Source organism: Salmo salar, chromosome 16 (assembly GCF_965601325.2).
Source record: "Salmo salar chromosome 16, fSalSal1, whole genome shotgun sequence".
NCBI classification, from domain to species: Eukaryota; Metazoa; Chordata; class Actinopteri; order Salmoniformes; family Salmonidae; genus Salmo; species Salmo salar.
Genome location: NC_138306.1, coordinates 39,676,683 through 39,689,171, shown reverse-complemented (window position 1 = coordinate 39,689,171; position 12,489 = coordinate 39,676,683). Strand labels below are relative to the sequence as shown.

The 12,489-nt window shown below is 40.1% G+C and overlaps 2 protein-coding genes across 4 annotated transcripts in view; one reads left to right on the top strand and one right to left on the bottom strand.

Annotated features, from left to right (window-relative positions):
• The window catches only part of LOC106573605 (serine/threonine-protein kinase STK11), a 42,010-nt gene extending 39,279 nt beyond the window's left edge, over nt 1-2,731 (bottom strand). The window contains exons 1-3 of one of the 2 annotated variants that reach the window (XM_014148796.3): nt 2,441-2,731; nt 562-1,457; nt 76-159 (exon numbers count right to left, since the gene is read on the bottom strand). In XM_014148796.3, the coding sequence (XP_014004271.1) occupies nt 76-159; nt 562-842 (365 nt within the window). In that variant the 5' untranslated portion in view covers nt 843-1,457; nt 2,441-2,731. The remainder of the gene's footprint in view (nt 1-75; nt 160-561; nt 1,458-2,440) is intronic. The other variant, XM_014148797.3, reaches the window with a different exon arrangement.
• Nucleotides 2,732-4,720: 1,989 nt separating this feature from the next.
• On the top strand, nt 4,721-12,001 carry LOC106573607 (follistatin-related protein 3). Of its 2 annotated transcripts, none has more exons than XM_014148799.3 (5): nt 4,721-4,962; nt 5,747-5,932; nt 9,726-9,941; nt 10,109-10,380; nt 10,484-12,001. In XM_014148799.3, the coding sequence occupies exons 1-4, from the start codon at nt 4,890-4,892 to the stop codon at nt 10,378-10,380; spliced, it is 747 nt and encodes a 248-aa protein (XP_014004274.1). In that variant the 5' UTR covers nt 4,721-4,889; the 3' UTR covers nt 10,484-12,001. The 2 variants fall into 2 exon arrangements, with proteins under 2 accessions (XP_014004274.1, XP_014004273.1); XM_014148798.3 differs by having other exon boundaries at nt 4,724-4,962; nt 10,109-10,336.
• The last annotated feature ends 488 nt before the right edge of the window (nt 12,002-12,489 follow it).

Here is a 12,489-nt window from a genome sequence, read left to right as displayed (position 1 = left end):
TACAACTAGTGAGACTATGGTTTAGATAGACTCCTGCTAAAGAATAAAAACACATTCATCATTTTTAAAGGATATATCTTTTGCTTCTCCTCATTATACAAAACTTCGACCAACTGGATAATATTATTGTGCCTCAATCTTCTTAACAGCTGAATCTCTCTGTAAGGAAAAGTTTTTTCTCAACTGTTTAGATATATGGCATTGGGAAAACGGAATTAATTTCACTACGGAATAACTTTGCAGTTTCATCAGCACCGATAACAACAACAAAAAACACAGAGGGCCAAAGTAATTTGAATAACCTCAAAGTTGTTTTATCTTCTGACCTTTTAAAGGCAGGATTTAGTGAGAAAACCATAATTACTCTTAAAAAGCTCAACTTAATCACTTCAATTAATAGTGGTTAATATTACTCTCAGTGATTCTTAAAAGGCACAGTAACGCCTGAGGTACATGCACTGATTAGAAGCACATTCACACACCAAAAAAACACAACTAGTCTATTAGGCATCTATCAACACAAAAATTACTGTGAAGACCGTTGCAAAGCGTCTCACATACTTTTTGACATTTTGCTCCCCGTTTGGGATGCGTCTCAGTTTCTTCTTCTTCAGGATCTTGACAGCCCTCCTACAGAGTGTCTCAGAGTCCAGCATCTCCTTCACCTTCCCATAGGAGCCCTCTCCCAGCAGGTCTCCCATCAGGTACCTCCCAATCAGCTTGGCCCTCTTCCTCCGCGGCTCGTAGATTACTTCTGTGGAGTCGATGCGATGGATGAAGGTGTCCATGGTCAGGTGATTCTCCAAATAGTCCATGTGTTCATGGAAGTCCCCGTCTCTCATGGTTGCCCCTTTCAGCGATGTGACTGTTTTTAATACTTATGAATTGTATGTTCCTGGATATCCTGGGTCGGACAATACTCCAACACTGAATACGAATGCAGACTAATGTATTGAAATGTGGGATGCTGCAACTGCAGAAATGCAACAGAAGGTTCTCCTTAACCTGCTGACAATGTAGCACTGCTTGAGTATGTTGACCAGAGAGGTGAGTGGACTTGGTGTCCAATATTACAGGTCTACAGAGTTTGGCTCTGATAAGAGGGAATGTTTGGTTCTCTGTCTATGTTCTCAGATGATACAGGCTTATTTCATCCTTCTTAGCCATGTCCTTGTGACACCTGGAAACTGCTGTGATGTGTGCTTTGGTTGTTGGTTAATGTCATCATGTTTTGGGCAAACCATGTAATTACGTTCTGTTTGCATAATTGCTATTATTCAAGTGTAATAATGAATTGTGAATGTGGTGTACATGATAGATTTTCAATGAGGTCTTTTACAAAGCTTGGATAATCGAATGTTCTACTTCCATCCATGTTCTGAATAAATCCTGGGTACTTGCCAAGCCTGCACAACTGTCTGTCCAGTTTCAATGAATCATTGTAGGGATCCTCAGATCTGCAATACAAATGCACAATCACATGCAAAAGCATTTTGATGAAATTCACGAGACTGAAATGCATGGAAAGTGCAAATGCACTTGTACACCACCATGTCTATCCACACTACGATACTACCATGTCAATACACACGACCAATGATGAGGATGTGCTATCATAACGGTATACATTTAAATACTAGTTAACTAGCTCCTATCATTACAACAAACAATGCTGAATATTTTTATGAACATCACATCCACTCAACAACATAGCAGGCCATGAATAGCATAATCAGTGTCAGTGAGTGAGGTCAGAAAGTGCAAACCAGCGGTCTTTGTCTGTCGTGACTAGCTACAACATAGCTGATTAAACTCAATTTCACGATTTGAGCGGCGACAACAGTTAAAATTGGAGTTTCCGCGTCTCAAACAATCTAGTTTTTATCCCAAACTAGTGATTTCAGCACCCAAAGAATAGCCCACAATTACACACGACATTGTTCTGTGTAATTGCTGGCTATTCTTTGGGTGTTGAAATCAATAGTTTGGAGTAAAATCTTCATTGTAGATGTGACGTCGGAGCACCAGTCCGCCCACACTGGTTGCCGCTCAACTCCATCGTAAATCGTTGAGTTTAGTCGGCTAGCTACAACACAAAGCATATTGAAACAGCAAGGCTAGCAAACGTTAGCTAGATAACGTTTATTGTTTTGCTATAAGGGCACACATATAAATGAACAATAACAATTCTGAGAAGACTCATTGTAGCAGCCGACTCTTGTGCAATAAACATCTCCTCAACGAGCCTGCTTGCCAGCTAGCTATCTTATCTACTGCAGTCGCATCCACAAACCAAGCAATGTTACAGTATTAGTATTTCGCTATCTCTTAGTAAGCTATTAAGTTAGCTAACGCTACATTCATTTCCTGTCCTGTCATTTTGCATTACATTTTCAGGTATGGGGTATATTGTCTGTATGTTGAAAGAGGTCAACTGTACCTTGTATGCTCCTTTACCGGTGTCATCGATTGCCTATGAAGAAGTGTTGGCTGTCAGAAACGCCTCCATCTTGTTTACATTATCTATGCTCCAAACATAGACATTCACAATGCAGAAATCTATAAGGCTGCCTGCTACTAAGGTTGGTTATGGTAAAAAAAAAAAAAAAGATTTACAAAATGTGTAGTTTCTTGTAGAAACAGGACGGTTTCAGTGAGTTGACCTCAATGCAAACTTCTGTCTATGACCACAGGACCATTGAGGTTAAAATTTCACTCTGTGATTATTCAGTGTCTCAAAGCCACAAAAGGGTAGGACATATTTCAAACGTTGTTTATTAGGGGGAGATGGGCCCTGTCATGACATGGGCCCTGTCATGTCACTATCACAAGTGATTATTGTTTCTGAGGCTGTGTGAACGAATTATTGGATTATGCTAATAATTATAAAAACATTTTTATTCAGCCTTCCCTTATGTGGATGTGATGTTAACACTCACCAGTTGATGGCAGCACTGGTAAATTATATTTTTCTGGACCAAATGTATAGTCACAGCAATGATACAGTGGCACATTAAACAGAGAAAGACAGACAAATACAAACAGAATTATGATTGATAGAATATGTCCTTAAACTATAGTCATATAACTTTTAGAAAACCCTAGATTCTACACATGCTTCATAGTCATGTCGTTTTACAACATTTCTCCAACTTGAAAGGTCATAACAGTATTGCATTGCCATAGATACATAAATAATAGAGATAAGAAGTGGCTAGTCTGGGTTGCCAAACCGTAGCCTATTCATCTGCGTGGCCCAATGATCCAAACCATGTGAGCTGCTGCAGTGACCCAGTTCTCCAGCCCACCCACTGCACCACTCTGCAGGGTCAGCATTCCAGCTGTGCCCTGGGGATCTCTGTACAGCAACAGAAGGCAACATCATTCACCACGACTTACAGAAACAGCATATGCTACTTTCATTTTCTCCACCACCAAAGGGACTACAAGCCGGAGACAGACAGATGGGAAGATTGGCACAATTTTGGCTCCCAAGCAATATCATACTCCACAGAAGAGAGGCGGTGATAGGGGACAAGAGAAAGAAAGGGGATGAAAGATAGATGGAGGTCTACATGTAGATGAAATAACACTCAGGCTCACTCTGTCATTCTCACGTAGGGGTTCTATCAGTGAAATGAGTGCCTCCTAACCATCACAATCACCTGCCATCGCTCTCACTGATGCTTTGCATCTGCTTCTGCTTCTCTGTGTTGGTGGCCCTGCTGCTGTTGAAGACTGACTTGGGGCCACAAATGTATTTTATCACTTATTAGCTTTAATGTGTCCTCTCATAAAAATTGAAAATGTTGGTATTTATCTAACCACATCTAGCTTAGTGGTATTGAGACTGTCTATAGGCTGGATGTATCTTACTTCATATCTTAGTTGATGATATGGATTAACTTAGCATATTGTTAAGGTTCATCTACATTGCAATAATAGTGTGTATAGTTGAGGAAATTAGGCATGTCTGCACTGAGGGAAATTAAGAATGATTGATGTTTTGAATTCTTGAACTGTTCTTTATTTTTTGTTAATTAATCCATAAGAAAAGTCTAACACACATCCCCAAAGCACAATGTACTTATACAGCAACAGTCTCCCATAATCACATCTCACACTCTGTGGATTTCAATTAGGAGGAGAGGACATGCAACCTAAACCAGACAGCACCTAGACAACAGAGCCAGACAAGTTTAAAGAAAATATGATTTATAAGTCACTATGGTCACTACAGATTTAAAACAATCTAGGCTATAATCAAAGCTGCAAGTCATATATCCTGTTATCAGTTAAAAGATCAAAAATAAAAAAAACAGAATTGTGATATTGTTCTTTTTGATTATAGCCAACATTGTCTAGAGAGATAATTATTTCCTTGTAATACAATTGAAAGCTATATGATATGGACTGAAAAGTTCTGAAGTGGTTCTACATTATTTGAAATATTTGAATGAAAACATTGTTATTATCTATTCGCATATAATAATTTTAAATGATGTAAAACCATTTCGAAATATGCTAGGCCTACTCTACGTTCACAATACCACCGTAATCAGAAGACGCATGGTCCAGTTGCGTTTGTTGCACTCTGGTGAGGGGACGTCTCTTGTCTGGAAATTGAGTCCGAACGTAGAACACGTAGAACACTGTCCGTTCCAGCCCTGTTCCAGCATTATAACTGGCTGAGAGCATCGCCCATCCCAGCAGCATAATTTCGTCTGGGCAAAATATTTATATAGAGGGGAACGACCTTCATTTACAACACATTCATTCACGTGAGAGAACTCTGCGAACTTCATTGCGAAGTTAACATTATTTGAAAACATTTGGAAGAGTTTTGCCCAAAGTTTTATTTTACAATTATTTTTAATTTTTTTATCACCATGGGCTTTTTGATTGCTCTTTTCGCTGTGACAGTTGCTTTGAGTCAAATGTTTGGAAGATATACTGTAAATGGTGAGTAAAGTATAATTTTATTTTATTTATCAAAAATTGCGGTTTGATATGTAAACTAATTATGAAATAATTATGTAACCAAGTTTTGCTTTAAGAAGTCTAGCTTGATATCTTAATTTAAAACGCTTAAAACATTCGAAAGTACTTGATTGACAGGATTTGTGAATAATGACCATTAACTAAGTTAAACCATAGTTTTGCTGGCTTGATACTGAGAATTACATAGTGCAGGTGCGCATTGTGTTACTACGGCGTAATAACATATGTATTACGTGCAAACAGTTACTTAATCACTGGTTGGCATTAGTATGCAGAACTGCATGTTTATTCCAAAGTAACCTTATTCTCTCATTTAGGTACGTTAGAATACCTTATATATTACAAAGTAATATGTGAGCGTTTATGGGTTGTGGCAGTGATGCGTCCTAAAACCTTTAAACAAAACTCCACGATTGTGCAAAAGGTCTCTCTATTCTCCTGTATGAATTGGTGGATTAGATGCTGCTAAAGTGTATTGCGTGTGGACAGAGAGGTCAGCCAGGTCTGGCTACGGACTGGTCTGGTCCATTCAGCCCAGTTTGATGTAAAGTAAACAGAGTCCTGGCTATTGTACAAGTGGGCCAGAGCTATAAATCTATATTATGGCTCTGAAGAGGACTATTTGTATTTCCAGTAGGCCATTGTATCCATCAAAGTATATCTACTTTAAATATGTCAATCATGTATATCAATTATGTAGAAAAACTCCAACTATGCGTTGTTGTGTTTGTTGTGGTGTGTTCAGCGGGGATGTGTTGGCTGCAGCAGAGCCAAGAGCAGCGCTGTGACATGGTGCTGATGCGTGGGGTCAGCAGGGAGGAATGCTGCTCCGGAGGCCGTCTGGACACGGCCTGGTCCAACACTAGTCTGCCTATCAATGAGGTCAGCCTGCTGGGCTTCCTGGGAATCGTGTCCTGCAAACCCTGCAAAGGTAACAACGCAGTAGAACTTGCAGAATTACTTGCTGTGAACCAACTAACAAAATTACAGTATCATATCTCTATCATTAATACGGGTGTTTTGCTATTTCTCAAACCATTTGACTAACAGAAATAGATGCTGATTTCTTGACTCTTGTTATGGTAAACCACCATCGCTGGAAGTGTACCAAAGGTGCCTCAGACAAGTTAGATGGTTTTAGGTTCTCCATATGGTCCCCTCATAACTGGCAATGAATGAAGCAAAGACGTTAAGGGGTCACATTTTGATCATAGTTCCAAATGGCAGCTCATTTGACTATAACTAGACCACCTGTCTTCTTCTTGGGATAACTTTGATCCATATGGAATTTCCAAGTTAAGTTAGTTTCCAGAGGTTTCTAAATTTTGTGAAATGTGGATCTCGGCCAGTCATTCCATCTAACTCTGTCCAGCTGTTTTGAGTGGCTTCCACTATTGGAAGCCTTCACCATGGGTATTCAGGTTCACTCAAGGATATATTCCTGTTTTTATAAACTAAGGTTGCGGTGGCACTTTATTAACAAGTCCATGTGATCTCTTGCCAGGGTAGTGGATTATTTTAAACCGTGTGAGGATGATTAGTGTCAGCAAGGCTGAAGCCAGCATGTACCAAATAGCAATATAATTCTAGTTTCAAAATGTAGTAGCATTCCTGCTAACTACTGTATGATCGATCATGTTTTCACTTCTATGGAGCAGTCTTATTTTAAGGGATATAAAGGCTATTCCAGCATGCTGTTGATTACAAAAAGGTATAAACCAACTAGTTGAATTAACAAGCATAATTGTACGATGGCAGCAAAAGTAAATAATGAAATGTTCTCATCAAGTATGTGCTTAAATGATAAGTGGATAACCTCAAGTGATCTAGAATGACAAAAGTAACAAGACAAGTTGTAAAAGACAAGCTATACACTTCAATAATTTAGCTACATTCGTACAATGCCTTCGGAAAGTATTCAGACCCCTAAACTTTTTCTACTTTTTGTTACGTTACAGCCTTATTCTAAAATGGACTAAATAAGTAAACATCTCAGTAATCTACACACAATACCCCATAATGACAAAGCGAGAATAGGTTTGTAGAAAGTTTAGCAAATTTATTTAAAAAAAAACAAAAAAAACAGAAATATCTTATTTACATAAGTATTCAGACCCTTTGCTATGAGACTCGAAATTTGGCTCAAGTGCATCCTGTTTCCATTGATCATCCTTGAGATGTTTCTATAATTTGAGTCCACCTGTGGTAAATTCAATTGATTGGGCATGATTTGGAAAGGCACACACCTGTTTATATTAGGTCCCACAGTTGACAGTGCATGTCAGAGCAAAAACCAAGCCATGAGGTCGAAGGAATTGTCCGTAGAGCTCCGAGACAGGATTGTGTCGAGGCACAGATCTGGGGAAGGGTACCAAAAAATGTCTGCAGCATTGAAGGTCCCCAAGAACACAGTGGCCTCCATCATTCTTAAATGGAAGAAGTTTGGAACCACCAAGACTCTTCCTAGAGCTGGCCGCCCGGCCAAATTGAGCAATCGGGGGGGAAGGGCCTTGGTCAGGGAGGTGACCAAGAACCCGATGGTCACTCTGACAGAGCTCTAGAGTTCCTCTGTGGAGATGGGAGAACCTTCCAGAAGGACAACCATCTCTGCAGCACCACCAATCAGACATTTATCGTAGAGTGGCCAGACTGAAGCCACTCCTCAGTAAAAGGCACAAAAGGCAAAAGGCACCTAAAGACACTCAGACCATGGGAAACAAGATTCTCTGGTCTGATGAAACCAAGATTGAACTCTTTGGCCTGAATGCCGAGCATCACATCTGCAGGAAACCTGGCACCATCCCTACGGTGAAGCATGGTGGTGGCAGCATTATGCTGTGGGGATGTATTTCAGCGGCAGAGACTGGGAGAGTAGTCAGGTTTGAGGGAAAGATGAACAGAGCAAGGTACAGAGAGATCCAGAGCAGGTTCACCTTTCAACAGGACAATGACCCTAAGCACACAGCCAAAACAACGCAGTAGTGGCTTCGGGACAAGTCTCTGAATGTCCTTGAGTAACATAGCCAGAGTCCGGACTTGAACCCAATCGAACATCTCTGGAGAGAGCTGAAAATAGCTGTGCATCAACCTGACAGAGCTTCAGAGGATCTGCAGAGAAGAATGGGAGAAACTCCCCAAATACAGGTGTGCCAAGCTTGTAGCGTCATACCCAAGAAGACTCGGTGTTGTAATCGCTGCCAAAGGTGCTTCAATAAAGTACTGAGTAAAGGGTCTGAATACTTATGAAAATGTGATATTTCAGTTTTGTATTTGTAATAAATTAGCAAAAATTCCTAGAACACTGTTTTTGCTTTGTCATTATGGGGTATTATGTGTAGATTGATGAGGGAAAAAAACGATTTAATCAATTTTAGAATAAGGCTGTAAAGTAACAAAATGTGGAAAATGTCAAGAGGTATGAATACATTCTGAAGGCACTGTATATCCCTATCGAGATGTGTGTCCATCCCACCTTGGAACTGGTCCCCAATATGTCCCTGCAAGTTGCAGTGCAATTGAATAAAATCGAAATAATCAAATAAATGGACAATAATCCTCCTCCTTCTCCTCCTCCCTCTTCTCATTCACTCTGCATTAATTATTTCCCAATGCTGGCTGAGACACAGGCCTGGCTGCCTCCCCTCAGAGAATAAAAAAATGAATTCCTGTTTACCACAGGAGAAATGTTTGCCACATGCCCAGACGTCTGTTTCTCATAATGTGGAGCACTATCTGGATCATTAAGCAGACTGAAAGAACAAAACTACAGCATCAATGTACATGTGATACTGTGGGGAAGTGCTGGTCTATTATCATAGTACTGCCTGTCAGAGTCAGACTGGGCCCAACAGTTGATCCTCCCCATTGGGGCTACTGATTTCCAGTGCTTCAAAGCATTCCTGGGTGTTGACTAGTGCTCCATGTCTGACCTATATTTAAATCTGCATTGATTTGTGAAAACGTATATGAATTGCAACGAGCTGCCAGTGAACCGGAGAAAAACATAACAGAAAAAGGGATTTTCTTGGATTTCCCTGGGAGGAATGGGGACAAATCTGATACTCGTTTGAGAAATCCAGAAGTATCAGAGTTGGCCTCTCTGGAGATGGAGAATAACAGGATATTAAAGCAAGCGCTCGCAGAGAAAGGCAATAAAGTCCTGCTTTTTACAGGATCAGGTCTGAATATCACTCTCTATTAGGATCAAACAGGTCCTGAGAAGCCTGTTGAAAGGTGGCGATGGTTTATCTGTGTTGTTTTAGGGTTACAGTACTGGGTGACTTCCTATTGACCTGGCTGGGCCTTGGAGAGTCAACTAAAGTCAGTTGATCCTGCGTTTCCTCCTGCCACATCTCTCAGCCTGTAAAACCAAGTGACAGGCCTTTGAACTGGTTGGTCTGCTCAAACACCCTTCCATCCATCTAAGACTTAGCCCTGCTTTCATCATTACAGGGATCCTACAGTCATGGAAACAGGCACAACCTCAGACACATTCTTACACACTTGACATCCTTGTGTATGACCATAAACAAAGTATGCGTTTATTGTAAATGTTTTTCTGGATAAATCATGCTGCGGTTAAAGACAACAGTTTTCAGCAATTTGTTCTGTTTTGTTGAGAATGAATCTTAAGCAGCAGTGGATATGGATCACTTAATGACAGACCATTTAAGATGAGTAAATGCTTCGACAGTAATACTGACTTTTTACTCTATGTTTTGCAGAGACCTGTGATGGTGTGAACTGCGGCCCAGGGAAGGTGTGTACGTTGAAGGCTGGACGTCCTCAGTGTGCGTGCTCTCCCGACTGCACTAACATCTCCAAAAAGCATGCTGTGTGTGGCAGCGATGGGAACTCCTATCGTGACGAGTGTGCCCTCCTGATGGCCCGCTGTAAGGGACACCCTGATCTGGAGGTCATGTACCAGGGAGAATGCAAAAGTGAGGACACGCCTGTACTTCAAGAGTTATCTTGCATGTCAGCAGTTTGGTTATTTCAAATACTAATTGTGCTACTGCAGCAATATTACACACATTCTTGGATTCAAATCAGTATTCCTTTGTAGCGATACTATATTACTAATGCTCTATGTTCATGTTCTGTCCAGAGTCTTGCTCCAATGTGGTGTGCCCAGGTACCCACACCTGTGTGACAGATCAGACTAACAGTGCCCACTGTGTCATGTGCCGCACAACCCCCTGCCCAATACCGCTGAAGTCCGAGGTGCCTATCTGTGGCAACGACAACATCACCTACCCCAGCGCCTGCCACCTCCGCAGAGCCACCTGCTTCCTGGGGCGCTCCATAGGAGTGCGTCACTATGGCAACTGCTCTAGTAAATCCCCTTCACCGTTCCTGATCTGTCAACACATAGCCTAAGTATAATCAATAAATTAATAAACAACCTAAATTGAATGGATTTTCGAACTTTAGATATTTTGGCATGTGTTGGATGTGTTTTGTCTTGTGTCCTCTCTCTCAGGTGTTCCAAGAAACACTCTGGCTTTGGAGGGCAGTGAGGAGAATTCACTCTAAAGGGACAGTTCTTGTGTGGTCCAACTGGTTCTTCAGTCCACCTGGCACTAGACTTAGCTTAGTCCAACCGGTATGAAGATTTCCAAGAGATCACCTTCGAAACGTGAACCAACATTGTCCCGATGTTCACTCACCAAGTTCTGATTTATGTTGACTACTTTTTTTACAATCACTTATCCCCTCCATCCCTACCCCCTGTACATAGAACAATGATACATTTGATGTGGGGGAACCCATTGGAAGTAGCAGTTTGTTCTTCCAAAAGGAAACCAATACTGTATTTGTTGATGCATGCAATGTATGTTAAATAGGATGATTTGCTCATGAAACTGTGGAGAAATATGTAGGGGGCTTTAAGTATAGGAAAATATGTGTATATTGTAAATAAATACTGCTACTATTTATTGAAGAAGGTATCAAATCTGTTCTATTTATGTTTTGACCCTGTATACAAATCCATATATCAATAGGTCAGCTGTATTTATTGTATTTTGTTTTAAGGCACATGCATTTGGTTTTAAGGTACATGTATTTGAATGGCCACTGCCATTCTTTTATTTTGGCAAGTTGTTTTTATTTTTGTGTATTTTTCATATCCCTAAATAAAGTGCTTTGTCCCTTTAAAAGCAGCATGACAAAAAAACTAAATTTGTTTGGATACTGGATACCACATTTAGAGGATGACAATATATATGGTTTCAATTCACTCTAAGCAAAACAGGGTAACTGCTGTCTGTATTTCGGTGTTTGTTTGGAGGTGATGAGAGACTTACCCAAAACAAAAGTGCACAGTATGTCTCCTCTCACTCTGCTTGCACAGAGTACGAAACTGTTTACGCTGGAGCCCAATCAAATTTATAAGCCTCCCACTGATCACTCAAATTAACAGTTTAGATCAGTGTGCAGCAATTTTATTAGACTGTTGGTTCAACTCCAAGCCTTTACAATACCTCCACTGTTGAAGTCTTGGCTTTGTTTATTTTGTATGTTTGTGGGTAATATGAGTCCAATATAATGCCATTTGGGTTGTTGAATACACCTGTGTAACTGAAAAATCTGACAAATGTTGTTAGCCTTATCAAATTGAAAACATGATAATGCCAAATTACATTAATTTACTCAAAGTTAACTCACCGGATCCCCAGACTGTGCAGCCTAATGTATCTGTTCAACGTTTAAGTACTAGTGGCCATTTGAACCAAATGGGCATATAGCTATTTGCAAATAGCTATTGGTTATTGTGATGTGAATGAATAGTGCTGCACACCCATTTATTCTAGATGATTTAAGAGATTTTTTATTAAAACAAATACTGTTTTTGAACAATTTACACTAGTTTCTTGTAAATAGAACTCAATTTCATGTACCTGTGTTCCTACTGTGAAATTTGAATGACAAATGTATCTACTTATTTTTGTATTTTTGTACTGCCATTTTATCTCAACATAAACTATAGTATTTGTCATGATGCCTCTTTCATTTCTGGTGCGACTTCGACAGTCATTAAATTCATGTTATACTAGTCAGAATAGTCTCTCTAGTCTAGTGCATAATTCCAGATAGGCTTTGTCCTACCCTCTGTTATTAATTCTTTATCATACAAAATATCACTTACAGTACAAACATACACAGTAATTGCCATACTAGATTCTAGACATTTACATTTTTTTACATTTTAGTAGACGCTCTTATCCAGAGCAACTTACAGTAGTGAATGCATGCATTTCATACATTTTTTTCTCCATACTGGTCCGCCATGGGAAGCAAACCCACAACCTTGGCGTTGCAAACACCACGCTCTACCAACTGAGCCACACAGGACTTTTGTCAGTCTAAAAATACACACAATAGTAAAGGCATTTATCAATGGAGTAATTTCAAGCCTCAAGGGGCTGTCGTGACAAGCTTATATGCACATCGTCTATCCCTTACTGCCTAAAGAAGATCATGGCC